Genomic DNA, 24042 nt, shown 5'->3' on the forward strand with positions numbered 1-24042 from the left:
ATCAGAAACACTCCTCTCACTTGAGTCCGCCAGAAATTGAATCATGTTCAGCGAAATGCAGAACAAGTTTTCTTGACTGTAGAATCAGAAAGAAACAGCACGACGAGCAGTTCCTCAAACATTACTGTTTTAAATGCACTCGCCACTAGCATCGCTTATTGTGCTCTGTTACACTGCACTACTGGCTCCTCCCACTTTGTCCCGCAATGCTGGATTGCAATGTGAATTCTCAGACTGGGGACGCCAATATTTCGGCGTTGTGGAATCCGTATGCATGTCCTAAGGTGTAATGACGGCAAAGCTTCCTTGCAGCACATTTGCCAAAATGCAGTATGAAAAGGGCTAGTGTCATACAGACAGAGGGGTGTGGTGGTGTTCTTCTCTTCAGATGATTTACTGCCCCTCTCTCCCTCTCCCTTTCTCTCTCTCTCTCTCTCTCTCTCTCTAACTTCAGCCTCTAACCAGTGATTAAATATTAATGACCCTGGCCCCGCCCCCTCTGGCCCCGCCCACAGCACTGTGTGCCACTAGGCCCCGCCCCCTCCTCTCCCACTGGGACTCTCTCTCTCTCTCCCCCCTGTGCATGTTGATGTCTCTCGCCCTCTCTCTCTCAGAACAATGTGTCGTTCACAATAATGGGATTACAGCCATCCAGCCGGCTGCTTGCTTGCCCTGCCTCTCTCTCCTGTCATCCCCCCTTCTCTCTCTCTCTCTCTCTCTCTCTTTCTCTCTCTCTCTCTCTCTCTCTCTCTCCATCTGTCTCTCTCTCTCTCTCTCGCCCGGCATGCAGGTTCTTTCAGTTCTTGTCGTCTGTTTTTTGGAGGAATGAAAGAAAGACGGACTGTTTGCTGAATGAAGTAAGTGTCTCTCTGTCTCTCTGTCTCTCTCTCTCTCTCTCTCTCTCTCTGATGAGGCTTTGATTGACAGCTGACTCTCGTTAATTGTGCTGTGATTTAATTAGCAGAGCAGGAATGAGATTGTTGGTGGAGAGACCTACTCTCTGACTGTCTCTCTCTCTCTGTGGATAAGTTCCCTCGCTGCTGAAACATGAAACATGTCGGCTGCGTTCAGACGTCTGAGAATGTGTTTTATGTATCAGCAATGTATTGAGCGGGACAGGAGACAGACACGTCTCCTGACAGAGGACAGAGTCTCTGATGTGGTTCATGGAATCAGGAACTCGTCTGATTGTGTTAGTTGTGCTGTGTTAAATCATGTTCGTAAGCAGCATTTAAACGTTGTTGGCTGAGCTTTAACTTTAACCTCCTCCACTCCTCCCACACAACATGGACCCATGCTATAGGGACTGGGGGTCTTTAGGGGGACGGAGGGTGTTTAGGAGGACATAGCAGGTCAACAGTAGCTGCCACATAGAAGTGGTATGCATCATCTGACAGCTGGGACCTGAAGGTTAATCTGAGATGCAGCACAGCACTGTTTCAAAATGTTCTGGCCATAAATCTATCATATTAATATTAAAGTGTTTAGGCGTTTATAACGTTATGATATGAGTATGTGAAGTCCATTCTCATGCTTAGTTATGTCTCGTAAGTTGTTGCAGTAATTCAGGTTGATGCCATTGTCACAAAGATTTGGTGCGGAATTAAAAAAAAAAAAAAAAAAGACTGGAGAATTTAAAAAATATGTTGACAAAGCCCCTCCAGAATCCCACATTAAGACACCAAGACCTTGAGGAACAACAGAGAAAAATCCATGCTGTGATTTGGTTTCAGAAACATTTTATAGATTTCTGTATTTTGGGCGATTGTATGGCGAGCACTTGTGTTGTGTTTCCTGCTGAGAAACCCCCTTATTGTCAATATGCTTTGGAAAGCCATCCATCCTCTAAATGCTCTAGGTCTCCAGTTTGTGGTTGTCAAGTTTGATGATGCTGTGATTATCCTATTATCCTACATTTTACTGCAGGAAGAAAACTGCATGTTATCAGCATAAAGTGGACATGTCTTTAAAGAAGAGACTTGTGGGTACTAGGGCTGGGCGATAGGTCGATATAAAAATATATCGATATATTTTTAAATCTAATATGGAATTAGACCGTATCGCACATATCGATATAGTTTAAAAAAATCTTCCAATAGAAATGCTGCCCTTACTTGGGTTTGTCATATTTAGTTCTTTTGTAATGTTCGTTATTCTTTTCTCATATAAAGATATTTATTTCAGAAAAAGATTGGCCTATTTTATTTCATTGGCTATTTTTATTTAAGCAATTTTTTATTTATTTAAATGTGCACTTTATGGGGCTTTGATTTTTTTTTTAAAAGGTACTCCTGTTGTTATACAGTATTTATGTTCAGTTAAACGGTTTCAATAAAACTACTTGTGGCATGTCATATTTGGCTTTGACTGACTGAACATTTGCTCTCACTTTGCGATGAAAATATCTATATGTATATATATATATATCGTATATCAATATTCAGCCTAAATATATCAGGATATGACTTTTTTGTCCATATCGCCCAGCCCTAGTGTGTACCAATAGAAGGCACCTTATTCAGATATGTGGACGTTTTTTCATGGAGGGAAAATGGACATGTCAGTTTTTCCCTCACTATAATGAGTTGAACTTTGTAGCATTATTCAGCCTGACATGATATCAGACATTATAACATGTTATGATGGATTCCTTATGATTTCTTCACGGTGACATTAAAAACCTGCTGCTGAAGAGGTTAATATAAAACTGTTTAATCTGAGATATTTATTTTGTTTAAAAACTTCTTCTGTAGAGTAAAACGCTGACATGAGAAGCTTCACTCATTGTTTTGTGTCTGAATGAGCAGACAGAGATGTAACAGGATTTCAGTGGATTAACTGTGAAAACGATCTGCAGATTAACCCTGAATCAATTATTGAATTTATTAATTAGTCAAGTAGTTTTTAGGGATGGGAATAATTAATTGATGATTGAGGCCGTACGTCAATAAGCCAATGAGCTGAGAATTAAGTTGGATAAAGCTACAGTCTGCAAACTGAAAGTTGCAATAACAATTATAAAACACACAGAAATCCACAAAATACAAAACACATTTAAATATGCAAGATTACTGTGAAAACTAACCTCATGACTCTTAAGGGGCTCAAACAGAAAACATTGAACTCCTTGACGTTATCTTTACAGTATCACCTCCCTTGAGTAAATTTTACGATTTACAGGATCAAGTCTCTTTTTGTCCTTTCAAAATAAAAGCATCCATTATCAAAACAGGCTTTTGCATAGTACTGTATATATATCTTTTATTTTGCGCATGTATGCATGCAGCAATTAATCGATTTATTGATCATTAATGTTCTAGATAATCGAGTTGGCAGGTTTCTTCCAAACGCCCATCCCTAACCCTTATTGGGGTCAGCATGTTTCAGGAGGTGAGTGGTCGTCTAGTAATCAGAAGGTTGCTGGTTCGATCCCCGATTCCTCCAGAAACTGCTGCTGATGAACCTGAGGGACAGAGTGGAAGCATGAACATGTTTTAAATTGCTCTGATTGGTTGTTGGAAAAAAATTCTTTAAATTTAACTAATTTACTGTTTTGGTGGTTTTAAATGAAGTTTGTTGGTGAATTCTTCAGATCAGATTAGATGTATTAGGACTCACTGGATCCACAGAATCCGTCTGTCCATCTGTGTTGCCGTTGAGACTTCCAGTGGTCGCAGACTGATGACCTCACAGTGGTTTAACACCACTTTGTCCTCTGTCTGTTTAAACAGCAGAGACAATGATTGACATGAGTCCAGGACTTTATTGATCTGTCCCTGAAGACTCTGATATGTTGGATCACAGATTGGCGGTCAAAGACCAGTTCTGGTCCCGGTTTGGGTTGATCACATGTTCTTTGGTCTGATTTAATCTCCAGTCATCAGACCTCAAACCAGCTCTGGGCCGCTGTCCCACCCAGACTCAGAGCAGACGGTGGTCCACAACTCAAGCTTTCCTTACTTTACATTACATGTCATTTTGCTGACACTTTTGTCCAAAGCAACTTACAATAACTGCATTCAACCTGATGGTACTAGCCTTAGACCACAGCAACCAAGTAAGTACATTACTTTTAAGAGCCAACTGTAATCACTACGGGAGTGCTATATGCTAAAGAAGAAGAGCCTTTAAAAAAAATTATAATGAGGCGACCATGACTTAACCAAGGTATTGTTGGAAGAGGTAGGTCTTCAGCCCGTGGCGGAAGATGTGCAGGCTGTCTGAGGTCATGATGTTGGTGGGGAGCTGCTGCCTGTCTTTCGGACTGGGGAAATGAAAGGATTAGCTGGGTGTCGTCGGCATAGCTATGATAGGAGAAGCCATGCGAGTGGATGACAGAGCTGAGCAAGTTGGTGTAAACCGAGAAAATGAGCGGACCAAGGACAGAGCCTTGAGGGACCCCAGTGGTGAGCGGACAGGGCTCTGACACAGAACCCCCCCAAGTTACACGAAAGGTGCGGCCCTTGAGATAGGACTTGAGTAGAGAGAGGGCAGAGCTAGATACTCAAAGGTGGTGAAGGGTGGAGATGAGGATCTGGTGATCAACAGTATCGAAAGCTGCAGAAAAGTCAAGTGGGACCACCACAAAAGAGAGAGGCCGCTTTCGCATTGTGAAGCTGTTCAGTCACAGCGAGAGGGGCAGTTTCTGTTGAGTGGCCCTTCTTAAAACCAGACTGGTGAGGGTCAAGGAGATTGTTCCCATGAAGATAGGAGGAAAGTTGAGTGATTCATCAGGAGTGCTGAACTAGATCAAACTGATGAGAAACACGATACATTTTTTGTGAACCTGTCCCGACACATAGAGACTTTACAGCTGACTGCGAGTCAGATGGTCAGTCCTGTTGACTCACAACACAACACATTTTTTATTTTATTTTTCATTTCTGTTTCCTCTAAAGTCTCTGTTGGTAAGCAGAAGAACAAACATTTAGAGAAACAATCATGTAGTCAGGTTTCCAGGTTTTCTGTGATCAGCAGCTGGTGAAACCATTAAACCATCACAGAAGTAGAAGACATCATTAAAAAATGGATGAAATGTGACTTTAATGTGATGAACGCTTCATCTGATCTGTTTACAGCTTCATGCTTCTCTATTCACTAAATATGTTTCCTTCTTTCTTTTAAACAAACAGACTTTTCCACATCAGAGAGAAAACGTTTTTTGCAATATTTGACGACTTTTTAAATTTTCAGTGTTTTCAACAAAATGTGCAACAAAAAAAAACCATGTGGATGATCCTTTAGTTGATTCAGCTGATGAGAACAGTGATAAATAACTTCAACCTGGTCAAAATAGGATATTTAACAATTGAAATCATATATTTCTGAATAATCAGATCATATTTTAAATGCAGCTGAAGTCGCCAGAGCATTTCTCACATCGAAAAGGTTTTTTATGCACCAAAACTATTTTACAATGTGTACCTTTGTGCTAACATTTTCTTATGCATCAAAGCAACTTTTTTTTGTGCCTAAGCATTTTTTTCTCCTCTCCTCTCCTCTCCTCTCCTCTCCTCTCCTCTCCTCTCCTCTCCTCCTTTTATTGGAGGACACAATCTCTTATAAACACATTATGGAGCTCGTTCACGCCTGTTATACTGCTAAAAGAAGCGAAGAGCAGTTTTATTTTAATACACCTCCTCCTCCTCCTCCTCTTCCTCCTCTCCTCCTCTTCGTCTTTCTCCTCCACGCAGTGTCTCCACCCTGATGCTGCTCTTCTTCTTCTCTTCGTGTTTCACAGTGTCAGCATTTACAGGTCCACTTCCTGTTTAATTTTCTGCCTCTGTCCAGCTGTTGTCTCTGTCTCTGAATTTCGGTCTCCATCCAGCTGTTGTCTCTGACTCCGAATTTCTGTCTCCGTCCAGCTGTTGTCTCTGATTCGTCTTTGTGTTTGTTGTCATGACAACGGAATCAGAGCCAAACATGTGATTTAAAGGAGCGTCTCAGTGTAGCAGCTCAGTTACTACTGATCATGCATGATCCTCTAGAGCAGAGAACTGGTTTCACAGCAGACTGGTCCTGGTCTCAGGGTGGATTGCTCTTTGAGTGGTCTCTCAAAGGGTCTGAGACCTGATCCAGAGGGACTGAGATCTGATTGAGACTATATCCCGTGATTTATAAATAATAATATATTTGATGGGTTTTGTGGAATCATATAGATGTTGCTGTCCTCAGCTGGAATCAGGTCTTGGAGGGGGTTATTAGCCTGGGGGGCCTGACTGAATAAAGAGCAGGTCTCTGTAGACCCCCACCAGCAGAGAGGATGGTCCGCTGTGAGAGCTGACGATGTTAAAGATGAGATGATGAAAGTCAGTCAGAGATTGGTGGAGACTGATGGACTGTTTGTCAGATCGACCAATGAGCTGCTGGAGTAAAACATTAGGTTATCATATGGGCCAATATATCATATCATGTTTTGTTTTTACAGCAACTAAGCATTTGTTTATACAGCTCTTAAGTGGTCCCTTTGTAGCGCCATAGTATCTGTTTTTTTTTACATCACCATATCCATCCATCCATCCATTCTCCTCCGCTTATCTGGGGCCGGGTCGCGGGGGCAGCAGGTTAAGCAGGGCATTCCAGGCGCCCCTCTCCCCAGCCACAACGTCCAGCTCCTCCTGGGGGACCCCGAGGCGTTCCCAGGCTAGGAGAGAGATATAATCCCTCCACCGTGTTCTGGGTCTTCCCCGGGGCCTCCTACCAGTTGGACCTGGAACTCCTCTAATGGGAGGCGCCCGGGAGGATCCTTACCAGATGCCTAAACCACCTTAGCTGGCTCCGTTCGACATAAAGGAGCAGCGGCTCTAGTCCGAGCTCCCTCCGGATGTCTGAGCTCCTCACCCTATCTCTAAGGCTGAGCCTAGCCACCCTACGGAGGAAACTTATTTCAGCCCCTTGTATCCGTGATCTCGTTCTTTCGGTCACTACCCAAAGCTCATGACCATGGGTGAGGGTTGGAACGTAGATGGACCGGTGAATCGAGAGCTTTGCCTTCCGGCTCAGCACCTTCTTCACCACGACAGTCCGGTTCTCTGCTGGAAACCGGTGGACTGCCCCCTCTGGGTGGGGAGAGAGGTGCTGCATCAAGTGAAGAAGTTCAAGTATCTCAGGATCTTGTTCACGAGTGAGGGTACATCACCATAGCAGTTTATTAATAGAACCAGAGATTTTATTTTTTAAAGAAAGAAAGCATTGGGTGTTTTGCAGCACTGAATTGCTTTTTCAGCGCATAATGGCCCTCATTTATCAAACGAGCGTACGACAGAAAGTGAGCATAAATTGGGCGTACGATCATTTCTACTGAGCGGAGGGTACGATCAGATCTCAGTCTGCTCTCAGCTCGTGTACGCAGGTTTGAATCAGCGTGAAGTCCACACGTCTGAGTCTGAGAATTGATCTTAGACTATTGTATCGCTGCCTGGAGCTGATAAAACTCTGCCGGGTTTTGTTTTTTAATGGTGACAAAGCAAAACATGTTTAGGCTACATAATTTATCATTAAAACATAATTTGAAATAAATACACCCTGCAACTGTGAAATTCTTTAACCAGAAAACTAGCCGAGGCTATAAATGTTGTTGTCATCTACTATTTACCATTATTATTATTATTATTATTGTTATTATTATCCTGCTGGACACCGGAGTGCCAGCGTCTCTGACCCAATAGAAACATTTCCAGTCAGCCACACGCTCCTCTAACTAGGACATTATTATTAGTATGTAAAGAGGTGAATAATATCTCTCCATCACAATAATAGCAATATTTGGATATTATATAGATTATTAGGCTTTATATATCACGATGTATAAATTAAGTAATCCAGCCTCACCAGGAGTTAAATGCTCCACTGCTACTCTGCTGACAGCACCACTGATTTCCTTCCTTTTCACTTTTTATGCTGCCAAACAAAACCAGTTTGTTGTGTTGCAGCGTTTCACTTTCTGCCTCTGAGAAATTCCTCTTCTTTTGGGATTAAAATTTACTTTAAAACATTGTTTACCTCCTGGCTGCAACCAAAAAGTTGTGAAAACTTTGTCTGTGCTCCAAATGTAAAATATTCAGTGAACTTGTTTGAGTTTATAACTATAAGTACTTTTATTTCATAAACCTATGTCGCTTCGCAGTTCTGTAATATGTCTATATTGCCTCTGTTGTTATTTGTAACGGTGCACTTTGCTAATAAAGCTGACTTTAGGGGGGAAAAAATCCTCTTTTTGGCCGTATTGCGTCCTTCGGTGTGGTAAACTCTGAAGGCGAGTCATCTGAATCGGGTATATAATATATTATATATATTAGGGTGTGACATTTAAATGACGCTTGTTTCGAGCCGCCACATTTATCAACAGCCGATCATTCTGTGATTGGAGAGATACGATCATTTGATAAATCACACGTGAACCCTGTCGTAAGATGAAATATACGCTCAGATCTGCGCTTGTTTCTATATATATATATATATATATATATATATATATATATATATATATATATATATATATATATAGAATTTTTATTTTTATTTTTAAGTGTTTTGTTATTTACAGCGCCTAAGCTGAATGAAGACAAAAAACCTGCTAAGACACGTTTTGTTGTTATTTCTGGTGGCTTGTAATTTTTGTGTTTCAGTCTGGGACAATTTATTATTGTTATCGTGATAATCGAGGCCTTGTTTTTCTCACTATACACACTTTACTGCATTAAACTGCATTAAACACTCTTTACAGCAGTAAACTCACTTTACTGCATTAAACATTGAAATGCAGTAAACTGTGTGTCTAATGCAGTAAAGTGTGTTTAATGCAGTAAAGTGTGTTAAGAGCCTCTGATGTGAGGAACCTGTGAGCGGAGGTGGAGGAAAACACCTGTCATGTGATCTCCTGCTGATCAAAACCACTTACACACTCACTAATTGGAGAGGAGGCTGCAATGATAATGTATTCACACACACACACACACACTCACACACACACACGCACACAGACACTAACACACTCAGACAGATGTGTGGAAACGTGTGAACAAGCAGAGAGGTGATGGGCGTTAATGATATTGATACTAATTCCATCAGTGTGTGTGTGTGTGTGTGTGTGTGTGTGTGTGTGTGTGTGTTGTAGTGTTTGAGTATCAAAGTCTTGTAGTTATTAATATTTCATGTTTCCAGTGATCAGTATTCAGTTTGTGGAGGTTCAGATCAGCCTGCTGCAGAACCCTGCTGCAGTAAAGTACAGTAGAAACACTTACAGTACATCAACAGTGGAAACACTTACAGTAGGACAACAGTTGAACAACAGTCAAACAACAGTAAACCAGAAGAACAACAGAAGAGACACTAGCAGTAGAAAAACGATTCACAGTCAAACAACAGTAGAAACACTTATAGTAGAACAACAGTAGAAAAACAGTAGAAACACTTACAGTAAAACAACAGTAGAAACACTTACAGTAGAACAACAGTAGAAACACTTACAGTAAAACAACAGTAGAAACACTTACAGTAGAACAACAGTAGAAACACTTATAGTAGAACAACAGTAGAACAACAGTAGAAACACTTACAGTAGAACAACAGTAGAAGCACTTTCAGTAGAACAACAGTAGAAACACTTACAACCAAACAACAGTAGAAACACTTACAGTAAAACAACAGTAGAAAAATATACAGTAAAACAACAGTAGAAAAACTTACAGTAGAACAACAGTAGAAAAACAGTAGAAACACTTAGAGTAGAACACGGTAGAAAGACATACAGACGAAAAGTAGAACAACTATAGAAACAATTATAGTAGAACAACAGTCAATCGACAGTAGAAACACAGAGTAGAACAGTAGAAACACTTGCAGCAGAACAATAGTAGAAACACTTATAGTACAACAAAAGTTGAACAACAGTAGAAACACAGTCAAACAACAGTAGAAACTCTTAGAGTAGAACATGGTAGAAAGACATACAGTAGAACAACTATAGAAACAATGATAGTAGAACAACAGTCAAACGACAGTAGAATTATTACAGTAGAACAGTGGAATAACAGTAGAACAGGGGAGGGCTTTAGGACGGAGCTACAGCATGATTGACAGGTTCCTCCCGCAGTGCATTGTGTGTTTTCGTCTGTGACCTTTGACCCTTTCACAGAGTTAAAATCATCTTATTCAGAGTTCAGTCAGACGATTGTCCTGCAAACAGAGTTATCTCTAGTGTTAGCTGATGACGTGGCGCCATATCCGTTCTGCACATGTACCGGCTGCAAAAAAACAAGATGGTGAAGGCCAGAGTGCTGAAGTGGAGGCTTCAAAGCATCAGCCAGGTGGTGTCCTCTTATAACACTGTCTGTGAGTCGTACAGACTTTAGAACAGGTTCAAACAAACTGTTCAAACGATTTCTGTGATTCTGTTTTGCTGCAGAGAGCAATGAGTGGAGAACCTTTAACAGGAAAAACAAAGAGTATTTGTGCTGGAACATGTGACATAAAGAACTCTTTTCTGTCTCCAGCTCTTCAGAGCTCTCAAAACCCGATCACTGTGAGGAACATTTTCTGAGTCTGAGAATATTTTTAGCTGTTGTTTCCTGCAGGAGGCTCAGCTGTTAATCTGCTGTTATTCTCTTATTATTCAGATCTTGTGTCCTGGATTAAACTGAGGAGAATATGTCATTCTTCTTATTCTGATCCTCCTGTCAAACATTCTGTGTGTGTGTTTACATCTGCTGTCAATACAAACAGCTTTAATCCAGATTAGAGACGCAGTGGCAGGAACAGCTGACGGACAGGCGCCGCCGCCGTCTGAGGAGAAAAGAGGAATTAGCTCCATTCAGCTCGGATTGGATCAGAACACAACGACCCAGAATCACACGGAGACAAAGAGATTTGCTGAGGACGAAGAAACGTCCAACACAGACGCAGTGATTGTGTCCAACACGAGGCTGTTTCCAAACTTTCTTCTTCAGTATTCAGTCCTGACGTCATGTGACCAGCGTTCCCGGTCTGTGATCTCCTGATCAGACGCCAGAATAAACCACAGATATCTCTGCCGTCATGCAGCTTTCTAAAGACGTTATCTGTTATTTCATTCAGACAAACCAGACTCCATTGACAAAAACACTGATTTTCCATCAAAAGACGTGGAAACTGCTGGTTTATCTCTGCCTCCATCAGTCAGGTTTTCCTTTTTCAGATCACCAAAGTCTCACTAGAACACAAACGCACTAACTGGTGGATTCAGCAGTAGATCAGCCTCTTCTATGTGCTGTGTGGTAAAATTACTGTTTCTGACAAAGGAGTCAGGAGGGTTTGAAGGAAGCAAAGATCTATATAAGGGCTTCTGTTCCTGTTGTTAAGGGCCTTCACAGTGTGGTAAAGCACAGAAATATTCTAAATATACATTTAATCTGAAATTGATTTTATTAGCTGTTCCTTTTTTTTAGGAGTCTAAAATTAGTTTAGCTGCCGCCACTGTCCACAGCAGGACATCTGAGACCTACAGGGTTAATTTGGTCCAGGGATGTCAGCGCCATCCAGCTCACTGTGTGCGGTCACTTCCTGTTTCTACCTCACATAAACCAGAGTGTTTAAAGCAGGGTTTCTGCAGGATTCAACAACTTAACTTTAAGACATTGTAAATGATTTTTTAATGAACATTATGATAGCAATATAAAGCCTGATTTCCTGTCAGCGCCGCGTTCGCCGTTGCAAATGGGTAACACTCAATGAGAGCATTTCCACCGGGCGCGCTGCGTAACGTTACAGCAGCGTCTCAGCAGCGTCTCTACGCGAGCATTAGGTAGGACTTCTATTTCCCGCGAGACGCTGCCAAACCTCGTAAATCTCAACAGAGCAGATCGCACCAGACAGGAAGTCCGACTCAGAATCAACGTAAAACACTTCCGCCCCCTTTCAAAATAAAACACAATACGCAGTTCATGCAGCCCAAAACTACTTCACATCAACATTATGTTACGACCGAGGCACCAGATCAGCAATCAATCAATCAAAGGGTCTCAGAGGATCGGCGACACGGACGACAAGATACTGATTGTTGAAGTGGAACATCATACAATCATTTATGACATAACATATTGTTTTTATAAGGATAGATGGTCAGATCTTTCACGTCAGAGAAGCAAAGTAAGCGGTTGGTTGTTGTTGTTGTTGTTTACTGTATACACACAGTTTATCCATAGACTGTATAAATAGAGTTTAGAGTTTATCACGGGATCTCGCAGTCTCCCGTATTGGTCAGGATTATCGTGTGATCTCGCGTGTATATGACTGGCTCGCTAAACTGACGTGACGCTGCTGCAACGCGCCCGATGTGAATTGACGCCGGGCAGAAGACGCAGCAAAACCGCGGTGGAGCCGTGCCGCTGCTGTAACGCTCCCAGTGGAAATCCCCAGTAAGACCCACTTCATGGCAGTACAGGCAAAATAGCATTAGGTATGCATATGAAGGAACGAGTTCCAGAATAACTGGTAAACTAAATTAATGTATCATATTACCACGCCTGGAAGCTATTTTTGGGGCAAGGCCACTGAGGCTTAAATACCTTAAATAATCAATACAAACTGATATCATTAGACTGCGAAGACAAAATGACACACAGACAGGCAAACGCTCAAACTCCACACGCACAAGGTAATACTAGCCTAGCTGGTAAGCTAGCTTTTATGATGACGGCTGCTAACACCACTTGCTAGGGATGCCCCGATCAGCATTTTTGGGGGCTGATCCGATCACCGATCACAGGAATCATAAATCTGCTGATACCGATCACAGAATCGATGGGAGATTAATAATAATCCTCGATGTCCTGTATTTACAATCTAGCCTTGCTTTAATAACAGACATTGAGACGTAACCAAACTTGCTTGTTTTGCCTTTTTTCTTCATAAATTCTTTACTTACGGGACCACTGGCCGGTGACTGAATGGCCACAGCTGAAAACCCAGATACCTCACGTCTGGTCAACGTGTGTGTGTGTTTTGTTAGTTAGTTAATGAGAGGATGGTCTACGGGGGGAAACTGCAAGTTGAATAGGAGACAGCAGTTTGCCTCAGATGATGAGGCATCTTGTTTTGTGGTTCTGTTACTGTGCAATTGACAAAGAGACACAACAAATTAATGTAACTTTATAACAGCAATTCAGTCAAGATCGGTCACAATCCTATTTAAGACTTAAGACACTTTTTAAGGCTTTTTTAAGGCCTTAAATTCAGACTATTGGATTAAAGACTTTTTTAGGAACTGCAGAAACCCTGTAAAGTGTTAGAAGATGCAGTCGTCACTGTGTGTCACAGTAAAATAATTAATTTAATCGACTGAAAGAGGTCGTGTCCATGGTACAACCTCGCTGCAGTGTATTAATGCGTTTCCATCCGTCACAATAAACGGCAGCATTTCTGGAATGCCACCCTCTGACTCCGCCCCCTAACTAAATCCTGTCCTGGATATGCCCCGCTCCTTCGTCTCCGCGGTAACCACTGCGTTATTAATGGGTTGTTTTTGTTTAAACAGCTGATTGTGTCCCCGCGGCAACAAGCTGTGTTACCACGGCAACAAATTGACTTCCTGTGGGGACGATGATGATGATGATGATGATGATGATGATGGTGATGATGAAGGTGTGTGTACAGTCAACTCAGTGACTCTCTCTCTCTCTCTCACACACACACACACACACACACACACACACACACAATGAAAAACGCCTTTTCTGGGAAATTACTTTTTTTATTTTGTGACAACTGCTGACAACATCCATAACTCACACGCACACACACTTTAAATCCCAGCGGGACTTAAAGTGTGTGTGTTTGTGTGTGTGTCACAGTTGTCACACACCCTCGATGATATCAAACCGCCCTCGTCTCTCCGAGCGCTGAAAAATATTCATGAGCTCGCCAGGGGAGTGTGTATTTGTGTGTGTGTGTGTGTGTGTGTGAATAATAATAAAGCAGAACAAATGACAAAATAATCCTGAAGCAGTGAAAAAAGACAAAGGAGGAAAAGAAACAAAAACAAAGAACAGAGTAAAGTACTGACTGTAGTACTGTAATACTGACTGTACTGCAGTACTGACTGCAGTACTGACTGTAGTACCCAAAAGATCGACCCCTCATCCACTTCGTGGCAGATGGAAACAGGACAAAGAACGGACAGGTTTGCAATTTAAGGCTATTCCTTAAGAAAACAGAAGTCATGTTGCAGACAAGGCCCGCCTCAATCTAAAAAAAAAAAAAAATCACAAAATACTTTGATTGACGATAAAGTTTCAGCTACTCAGGGAAGGGCAAGTGCTGCCTTTGGCAAGCTAACGCAACGGCTGTGGAGCGTATGCAGCAACATACTCTCAACAAAGATCCATTTATCGTGCTGTTGTGCATACCACCCTGCTTTATGGCAGTGAGTCCTGGACTCCATACAAACCTCACATCAAGAAACTCTCTGACACAGAAGTGGTTGAGCATTATGTAATCTAGAGCATAGAATACTACACCATCCAGTCCCAGCACAGGTGGACAGGGTACAGTCCGAATGGCAGACACAAGAATTCCAAAACTTCTCCTTTGTGCTGAACTGAAAGAAGGCCAGTGAGATGGGGGTGTGCAGAGGAAACTAAACAAAAATGTACTCAGCACCAACTTGAAATCCTGCAACATAGATCCAGATACCTGGGAAGGTACAGCTTGCAACAGAACCTTGTGCATTAAAGAAAGCCACATTCAACAGAAAAAAGCAAACGATGGCATTGAGAGAATCCTGCGATGGCCCAAGGGACAGGGACCAATGGAAGTGTAGTGACAGTGGACACATTTGCATGTCTCTTATTGGCTTGGTCAGCTGCCAAAGCATGCACAAGTAGCAGCCATAGACCGCCCAAGGCAAGATCTGTCTTTGGAGACAGCTCACGCTATACATATAATAGTACTGACTGTAGCACTGAAGTACTGACTGTAGTACTGACTGCAGTACTTACTACAATACTTACTGCAGTACTTATTGTAGTGCTAACTGTAGTACAGTCAGTACTCAGTACAGTACTGAGTACTTCTAATACCTAACATGAGTCCTCACCAGTGCCACAGACCTGAGTGAATGTGGTCAGGTGGGCGGGGTTCAGGGTTAAGGCGATGGGCTGGAGCTGCAAGGAGCTCAGTTTGAGAGAGGTGCAGCTGAAGATGGCGTTCTGTCATCCAGGTAGAGAGATAAGTGAGACAGGAAAAGATCAGAAACTGTGAAGTCGTCCAGCGGGACTGACAAGAAGAGCGGCGTGTCCTCAGCGTAGCGACAATGTGAGAAACCATGAGATGGTGTACTGAGAAGAGAAGAGGACCATGCACTGAGCCCTGTGGTACTCCCTCTGAGACACTTCAATAGAGCTGAGTTACTTTGGTGTTTTAATCCTGTTAAGCACTTTTCTTGTTTTAAATGTGTCTATAAATAAATTTGACGATGTCATTGTCCCTCAATTCTCCACCCCTCAAGTCTCTGTAGTGGAGAAATTGCTTTCTATTTTATTTAAACATTTATAGCCTGGAGTTTTTAGGTGTCCCACAAACTGTTGACCAGGATGAAGCAGCGTGATGTTAAAAGCCACGAGGGTTGGTGCCAGGTGGGTCCTACCCCCTCTGTCCACCAGGACAACAGCCCGTGTGTCCTGGTGGAAGTTTTAACTTTTGGTGCCTAAATGTTTTTACAGTTACAGTTTTACAGAGTTAACGGGTTGAAAACAGCAGTTGTCACATGTTGTATCATACAGATCAAGCTGCAAAAGATTTTGTAGGAAATCGTGTAAACCCATCATTAGAATTCGTCCAACAAGATAAGTAGTTTCTGTCCACATTCAGTCAGGAAAAGGTACAGCACACCTGCAAACCTGCAATCTGTCTGTTGTCCAGTAGGAGGTGACCCCTATGGCTGCAAAAAGAAGTCCAATTGTATAGTATCGTATAGTAAATTTTTTGTATAATTCTATGAGAATATGATTTGTGACCTCAGTAAACATTCTCATAGTGAGTTTGTTTCAAGTCTTCTCCTATACAGCATGATGTTCATCAAGTAAATGATGGTCAACTTAGAGTCACACGGACCAGGAAGCAGGAGAAGGATTCGGGTGGGGCTACATTTAGTAAATTCTGGTATCCACCTGGTGGATTGGATCACTGCATTGTCAACAGCTGCTGAGTCAGTGACACATGTTGTGGTCAAATCCGGTGTCTGGTTTCATTCAAGTTTTTTATGCTGCTCCAACTCTGTAAGTACAGGTGAGATTCAGCAATGTGACACTGTCACCACATGTTGATAATATAGATGACTTTTTCATTCAGCAGAATGTGTCAAAATGAAAAATGTTGGTTCAGCTGGCTTGGATTAAATGGTGTGCACTTATATAGCACTTTTATCAAAACTTTACACTACACACTACGCTTATTCACCCGTTCACACACATTCATACTGGTGGCCGAGGCTATCCTACAACGGTGCCACCATTTGGAATTCATTCACACACCTATGAACGCAGCATCTCAGCAGTTTGGGGTTTAGTATCTTGCTCAAGGATACCTTGACATGTAGGCTGCTAGGGTCAGGGATCAAACCACCAACCCTCTGATCAGTGGGTGACCGATCTACCAACTGAGCCACAGCTGCCCCCTTAAACCTGTTTAAGTTCAAACACCGACCGGACAAACCGCCGACTCTACAGTAATCGATCAGGATCTATACTGATGAGCCTGCAGGTCAGCTGCTGCTGCCTGGCTCTAAGGCTCTGAGGCTCTGAGGAAGACTGAAAGTAGGACACACTGAGGGAGAGTCCCCGAGAGACGAGGGGAGACGAACAAAGAAAAGACATTTAACTGCACACACACACACACACACTGTAAGTCACACTCACAGCTGTATGTGTGTGTGTCGGATTCTGTCGTCTCTTTGAAGAGTGAGTGTGAGAGTCAGCAGCAAACCACAGAGATAATATGGGGGTGGAGGTGTGTGTGTGTGTGTGTGTGTGTGTGTGTGTGTGTGTGTGTGTGTGTGTGTGTGTGTGTGTGTGTGTGTGTGTCTGAGAGAGAGAGAGTGAGCCTGAGGTAAGGCAGCCTGTAATCATCACCTCGATGTGTTGAAAGCAGCTCATTTACATACAGAGAGGAGGATGAGGAGGGGGCCCATGAGAAAATTAAAAAAAGAGGGGAGGAAAGGGGAAGGAGGGGGGAGGTGACGGGAATAAAAGAGGAGTGAAGTACAAACTGCTGTGTTTAACAAAGTAAACTGCAGACACACCTGCAGCATTGGTCCTGTTGCTATGGTAACCTGCAGGTTGATGCAGGTGTGTGTGTGTTCAGCTGTTAAGTCGATACTAAGGAAAGTATTGGAACTGAAGCTGCATCACCATGGGGCCGGTACTCACCAGGACGGAGTACCAGCACAAACTATATTTAAGTCTTTGTTGAGTCCCATCAATTCTCACCGGCTGCTGCCTCCCACTGTCTCCCAGAGGTTTCACATTCATACATTTTACCAACCAGACCTCCAATCTTAACGGCATAGTTTGCCTGTCAGTACAACCCAAAACGGCGTTTCACTCTTAGAGAGCGGAGTGTTTCTAAAATAGCGCACGTTATTCTGCAAAAACGTAAGGTTCGCTGTTTTAAAAAAAGGCTGCAGTTTGGTTGATTAAGGCTACAAAACCACTTTCTGAGGTTAGCGCAAAAAGGTTCCTGGTTAGGTGTTATAAAAGACAGTTTAAAATGTTAATACATTTTGGAAATTAAGTAGCTACAAGGACAATGTGACTACTGGACTTTTCACATGTGACACAAATCCGTTCTCCTGGGGGAAAGTTCTGGGTCTGTTTGACCCATCCACCACTGGTTTACAGACATTTCTTTACTGAAGTATAGCCGCGTTTCTCCATTAGGTACTTTTCCCTCCTTTCCATAGTGAGCAGCTATGGGTGTGGCTTGGGAGAGAGGATCCGCCCAAGATTCGCTCAACTTCACAAGTTAGCGGCTCAGGTGGCAGCTCAGAAAGTACATGCCTCGAGTAGGTACTTTCTGAGCAGCTACTGAGCCGCTACTGGGCGGCGATTTCACGCATGCGTGATTCATTTGCAGACTGGTGCAAACTGGACGTTAAGGGCTTAACAGCTCCGGCTCTACTGACTGCAGCTGGGAGAGATCGCTGCAGGAGGACTGGGCCGCTTGTGAGTGCTTTGGGAAGTCGCTCGCTGCTTGTTAGGAAAAGTAGGAACGAGTCTCCAAAAGTCTCCAATAACACCAGAAAAGTTGCTAGATTTGTTGCTATTTTTTTGATTTGGGGTTGCTAGAGGGGTCTTAATAGTCGCTAAATATAGCGACAAAGTCATTAAGTTGGCAACACTGCCGCATCGGTCTGTTGTCACATTAACTCCGTTGGTTTGCCGCTACAAAAGTACCTGTATGGGAACAGAGGCTGAGGGGAACTAACTAGTGGGTGTAGCCAAAACACTCAGCCACTTTCCAAAAAGTACGCCTTATGTTGGGAAAGCCTTTCTGCGCCCAACTTCATCACATGACCAATTCCACTGTTTCACCACCATGTGAAATCAGCAAAATCCAGCGCTCTTACTGGGGGCCTGTGAGACAGTATACTTACTCATCAGTTGCAGTGTCTATGGCAGGTGGGTTCAGACTAAGCCCCTTTAGGAGACCAGCAGCAGGTCTGTTGATTGCAATAGGAGAAATTAAAGTGAGCTCAGAGTCTTTTGTCTCAGAGTCACTAAAGTATATATTGGAGCCATTTGCTTAGGACTCATGTCTTCTGAACATTCTGACACTGAAACAGAGGACATTTACTGTGATGGCGCCACCTGCAGTCACAGGAAGAACACTGCATTTATACACACATCATCCAGTGAGACAGACTGGACCCTGTGCTGGGTCTGGACCTCGAGCCATATGTTTGACACCTGTGGGTTGAATAGATGGAAAATATTTGGGTAAACTCAGAACATCCTGAGAGACTCAAACAATGAAGGAACGACCTTTGACCTCAACTGTTCTGCTGTCAACACCAGCTGCTAGACACACACACACACACACACACAGACACAGACACACACACACACACACACACACAGACACAATGCTGGGTGTGGCTTTGAGTCTGAACACACAGACAGGCTGAATTTATTTTCTCTCTTATTTTTTCTTCGTTTTTGAGTTTAACGCTTCATCGCCTCTCTGTCGTCCTCACCTTCCTGTCTGTCTTCCAACTTTAAACTGTCTGTCTGCCTGTCTTCTGCTCTATGAATAATAGATGACCCTCTCTCTCTCCATCGGGCTGAAGGAGGAAGTTATTACCATACAGACACACTCACTCTATGTGTGTGTGTGTGTGTGTGTGTGTGTCCTGAGGCCTCTCTGGGTGTTTCCCAGCATGCACTGGTGCGAGTTAAACAGCGAGTTTCAGTCTGAACTAACACACAGCAGGAGGGAGCACCGGTCGAGCGAGCCTAAATGAAACAGCAGAGAGAGAGAGATGAATAGTGTTTTGTATCAGTCAGAGAGCAGGATGGACGGCGCCCCCCACAGGCTGCACATATTGACATATTTTAATCAAAAACTGTTTAAAAACATAATGTATAGCGTGTGAACAAGTAGGAGTTGGGTAAGGGGAAAAATACTTAAGTTTGTTTGAACTGTTGTAGTTTCCTGATCAACAAGCAAATTGCTAAAACTAGAAGCTTGACCTTTCAGATGAACCTCATCACTGTTTTCTGTTATAGGATTCAATAATCCGAACCCAACCCAGGTTAAGATTCACTGATACACATTTGTTATATAAACTGATGGGGTTTATATATGCCTCAAACCTGATCCACGTATGTGGGTCTTACGGTTCAAAAGTGTGTTTAGATGGTTATCAGATTTATTAATAATCATCAAAAAAGTGGAAATAACACATTATATAGATCCATTACACACAGAATGAAACATTTCATGTCTTCATTTATTAAGTTTCTTCTAATTATAATGATCATGGCTTACAGTTAATGAAGACCTAAAATTCAGTGTCTCAAAAAATTGAATATTACAAAAGACCAAGTTTAAAAAGTATGTTTGATATGGAAATGTTGGCCTCTGAAAAGTATGTCCATCTATATGCACTCAATACTTGGTTGGGGCTGTTTGACTTGAACTACTGGAAATTTACTTTTCCGTGATATTCTAATGTATTGAGATACAACTGTAAATGATATGACTTGATTTACTCTAAGCCACCTCTAGATAGGGAAAGCTATATTAGAAAATATAGCCAAGTTAACTAAATCAGTCTCATAAAGTTACTAAACTATAAATTTGTAACTATGATTAATAAATAACTCAATAATTATATCCAAATTATCATATTAATATTTAGTAAAGGTTGAAGGAATTTGGAGTTCTTCTCATAGAAGAGGTTGGCATCACTCATAGCAACATTAACAGCATGTATATTCCAAAATGCACACTATCTAATTCAAACAGATTATTTACAGGTGTGACTGTATAGGTTTCAGAAAGAGAGAGAGAGTATGCATCCGTGTGTGCGTTCGTCCGGGCGTGCGTGGGTGCTACAAGGCAAGATGGCCCTTTACAGACAAAGAGTCATAAACCATAAAACAAAGATGGCGGAGAGGGGAAGGTCTTTGTCTGCTTGGCCACATGTTGAGATGTGGGGTCAGAGCAAAGAAACATGTGCCAAAATGTATACATGGCTGTGTTAGAAAGTATTTTGTGTGTAATCTCATGTTAGGTTAGAAAGTGAAGCAAGACTGAATTCAATTCCAAGTGGTGTGGCAAAACCTACTACCAGTAACCTGCACAGATATAACAACAATAATACCTAATAACACATTTAACCAAATCATTGATTACAGGTAGATCTTGTGATTAGCCTTATGCTTGTTGCTATCTTCATCAAGGCCCATTTACTCTTCCCAGTCCATAAATGGGTAGGATTGTTTAGAAAGGCAGGAACAGGCTGCAACTGCTGACAACATCCATCCGACTACACCCAGCAGGACTGCTGGGAGTAGTCGGATGGAGGAGTTGCAGACTGGTCACTGTTGTCTTCCAGGGTTACTTGCTCTGTGCAAATTCACTCTGTTAGCTCCTGTTGCTTCCCAAGTTAGTTGAGACCTTGTATCCTGGTCTCTAGGCTAACTGCTGCTCTACTTAACTTTGTGTTAGCTAATCAAAATCTTGATGCAGGCTTCTCTGTGACTCCATCCCAGTTAGGCTGCATGCAGGAGAGGCCCAATGGGGGATGGTTGAACCTGGACTTCAAGCCCTGTCCTCTGGACTCCAGGGAGGAGCAGGAGAAAGAGAGAGGCCCTCTCCTCTGAGTGGAGCAGGGTCTGTGTCTCAGGGGAGAGGCAGGAGAGAGTGAAGGAGTGGGGGTCTGGGGTTATCTTGTCGGGTGTTTTACTGACACTACAATAGGGTTATTACACATTCTGTAGGCATTGTGAGAACAAAGAGAATTCAGTTGCCATATAAGAATCTGAAAATTGAAATGCTGTTGCATTTCCATTCAAATCAGTCCAATAAGCACACATGAACAAAGTCCATCCATGGTATACCTGTGGTTCCAACAAAACTCTGAATCTGATACATATTGCTTTTATTCGTGTTTCACAAAATGTTTAACATCTTGGACTCAGGGTTGAACTTGAATGTATTTAAATATTCTTTAATGTATTTTAATGTCCTTCAATGTTCCTGTAACACGCAATGTTTGTCCTCCTGTTTGTCTGAGTCAAATCTGTCTCTTTAAGAAACTGGCCTGAATAAGTCCAGTCTGCTCTGATTGGCTGGAAAGAAAAATATGCACAGGTAGATCTCAGCCCTGGGTGGAGTTATTCTGATCGGGGAGCGTGCACAGTTCGTCCTGAGGTGGGCACTGCAGGAAGGACAGACTAGTCAATGAGCGGGTCCTGACCCACCTGACCTGTCCTTAGTCCGCCCCCCCGGTCTTAAAGTTTAGAGTGCAAGATTTTAAACCGCCTCCGTCTCTGTCAGGAGCCAATCCACTGGAGGTTTGAGTCGTTTCACAGCGTTGCCTTGGATACGGGTGTGTTGCCATGGTGATTTTACTACAGGCAGCCACAGTTTGACCGTCGGAGAGAATATATTTCATTAATAACTGCAGACAGAAATAGGTATTTGCAAGGGGACGTCCTGCTGATGGACACATCTGTCTCTCTGTCTGTCTCTATTGAGCTGTCTTATATTTGAAGACATTACTTGTCATGATCAGGGTGCCTCTAACATGTCTGTGTCTCACCTGTTGCAGGTAAAGAGGAGCTGCCATGTTGGCCTCCTCCATCCCCCCATCTCTCCTCCTCTTCCTCCTACTCGTCCTCCTCACCCCTCCCTCCCACCCTGCTGATGTCTTCGTGACCTCTGACCCGGCGGTGCGGTGGGTGGAGCTACATGGCGCTCCTCTCTCTCACCTGGTACTGGATCCGGGGGCGGGGCATCTCTATGTGGGCGGGGTCGACCATCTGTACCAGCTGACCGCTGACCTGGAGGTGATGTCACACGTCAGGACCGGCCCCCACCTGGACTCCCCAGACTGTCTCCCCCCAATCGTCCCACAGGACTGCCCCTCTGCCACGCCCACTCACAACCACAACAAGCTGCTGCTGCTGGAGGCGGGGCAGGGGGCGGGGCAAGACAGCCTGATCGTCTGTGGCTCGCTGTATCAGGGCATCTGTGATAAAAGGTAACACCTGCTCACCTGTCCAGGTGTCAGACCTGATTCAGATAGTGTTTCAGAGAACCAGAACCAGTTTGACATGACCCAGGTTAGCATGATGTTAGTATGATAGTGGGATAGTAGGAGGAGACGATAGGATTGTTTACGATCAGTGGCGGACACTTTGTGTACAGTTAACATGCCGGTTGGTTTACAATAAGCGGCAGACACTGTGCACAGTAGCGACAGTGGCCGCGGCAGTTGTGCAGCTGCTGAACAGTGATTTGATGACTGTCGGACCAAGTGGGAAGTGTGTGTTAGACGTCACGCACAACGTCAAATATTCCGCCTTGCTGTGAAGGCCCTTTCAAAGTGGTCCTGCTTCCAACGGTCCAACCAGTTTTCTGCCTCCAGAGGTAGTCACAGAGGTTGATCCCGGCATCCCGCTTCTGACACCTTCATAGTGGAGGCGAGATGTTACAGAGGCGTTAATGTCCTGGCATGAAACAGCACTATGAAAGGGGCTTATTTTTTGTGCGCTGGCTTTATGACCCATTGCTGACGCCATAGATTACATTCTTAGTAACACTGAATGTAAGATGTTTATGTGAGCCTTTGATGTAAGCCAATGCTTGCCCACTAACGCTAGCCCCAAAAGCTAGCCCGCTAACGCTAGCCTGTATTGATCACATTGCAGTTAAACAAATAAAATAAAATTAACATGTTTTCGTTTGTCTTGTTAGTCAAAATAATCCGTCCCCCAGCCCTTGACGTAAGCAGTTCATGATTCGAGACAAGCAAATAGTTGGTGCCGCTCTGGAACCAGTTTTTTCTGGCCAAGAGACTGTTCGCTGTCGAAAACACAAGGAATGGTTCGATATTAATCACCAGCTCTGAACTGGCCCTGGAACTGCTTTGGTCAAAAAGGGGTAATAGAGACTTATGTTTACTCGGACCAGACAATCCTAATAGAGACGTCTAAGGTTTCAAGCCATTAAACGGACAGACTGGATCGCTGAAATCATCCAAAATTCTCAGAAATATATATATATATATATATATATATATATATGTAATTAATTACATATGTGATTGTCTACAGCTACTGTTGACTTCAAATTCCTGTTCTAATGAGTAGCAGTACCTTTGTCCGTAACAATCTCAAAATCACATAAAACATCTGGATGATTCATGTTTTTTTGACAACAGTAGCTAACTGTCATTTTCTCCCACCAATTAGGCTCCTCCCACGACACATCATTGTTGTTGGTAAACAGTAAATTGGTCTATTGTGTGCCCCTCCCCTCTCCACCCTCTAATGCTGCCCT

At 43.0% G+C, this 24042-nt stretch overlaps 1 protein-coding gene across 2 annotated transcripts in view; it reads left to right on the forward strand.

Annotated features, from left to right (window-relative positions):
• Positions 1-762: 762 nt before the first annotated feature.
• Positions 763-24042, forward strand: part of plxnb3 (plexin B3) — a 51797-nt gene continuing 28517 nt past the window's right edge. The window contains exons 1-2 of one of the 2 annotated variants that reach the window (XM_059332913.1): positions 763-857; positions 22310-22741. In XM_059332913.1, coding sequence (XP_059188896.1) covers positions 22326-22741 — 416 coding nt within the window. In that variant the 5' untranslated portion in view covers positions 763-857; positions 22310-22325. Of the gene's footprint in view, positions 858-22069; positions 22176-22309; positions 22742-24042 lie in introns of those variants that run through there. The other variant, XM_059332914.1, reaches the window with a different exon arrangement.

Source organism: Centropristis striata, chromosome 5 (assembly GCF_030273125.1).
Source record: "Centropristis striata isolate RG_2023a ecotype Rhode Island chromosome 5, C.striata_1.0, whole genome shotgun sequence".
NCBI classification, from domain to species: domain Eukaryota; kingdom Metazoa; phylum Chordata; class Actinopteri; order Perciformes; family Serranidae; genus Centropristis; species Centropristis striata.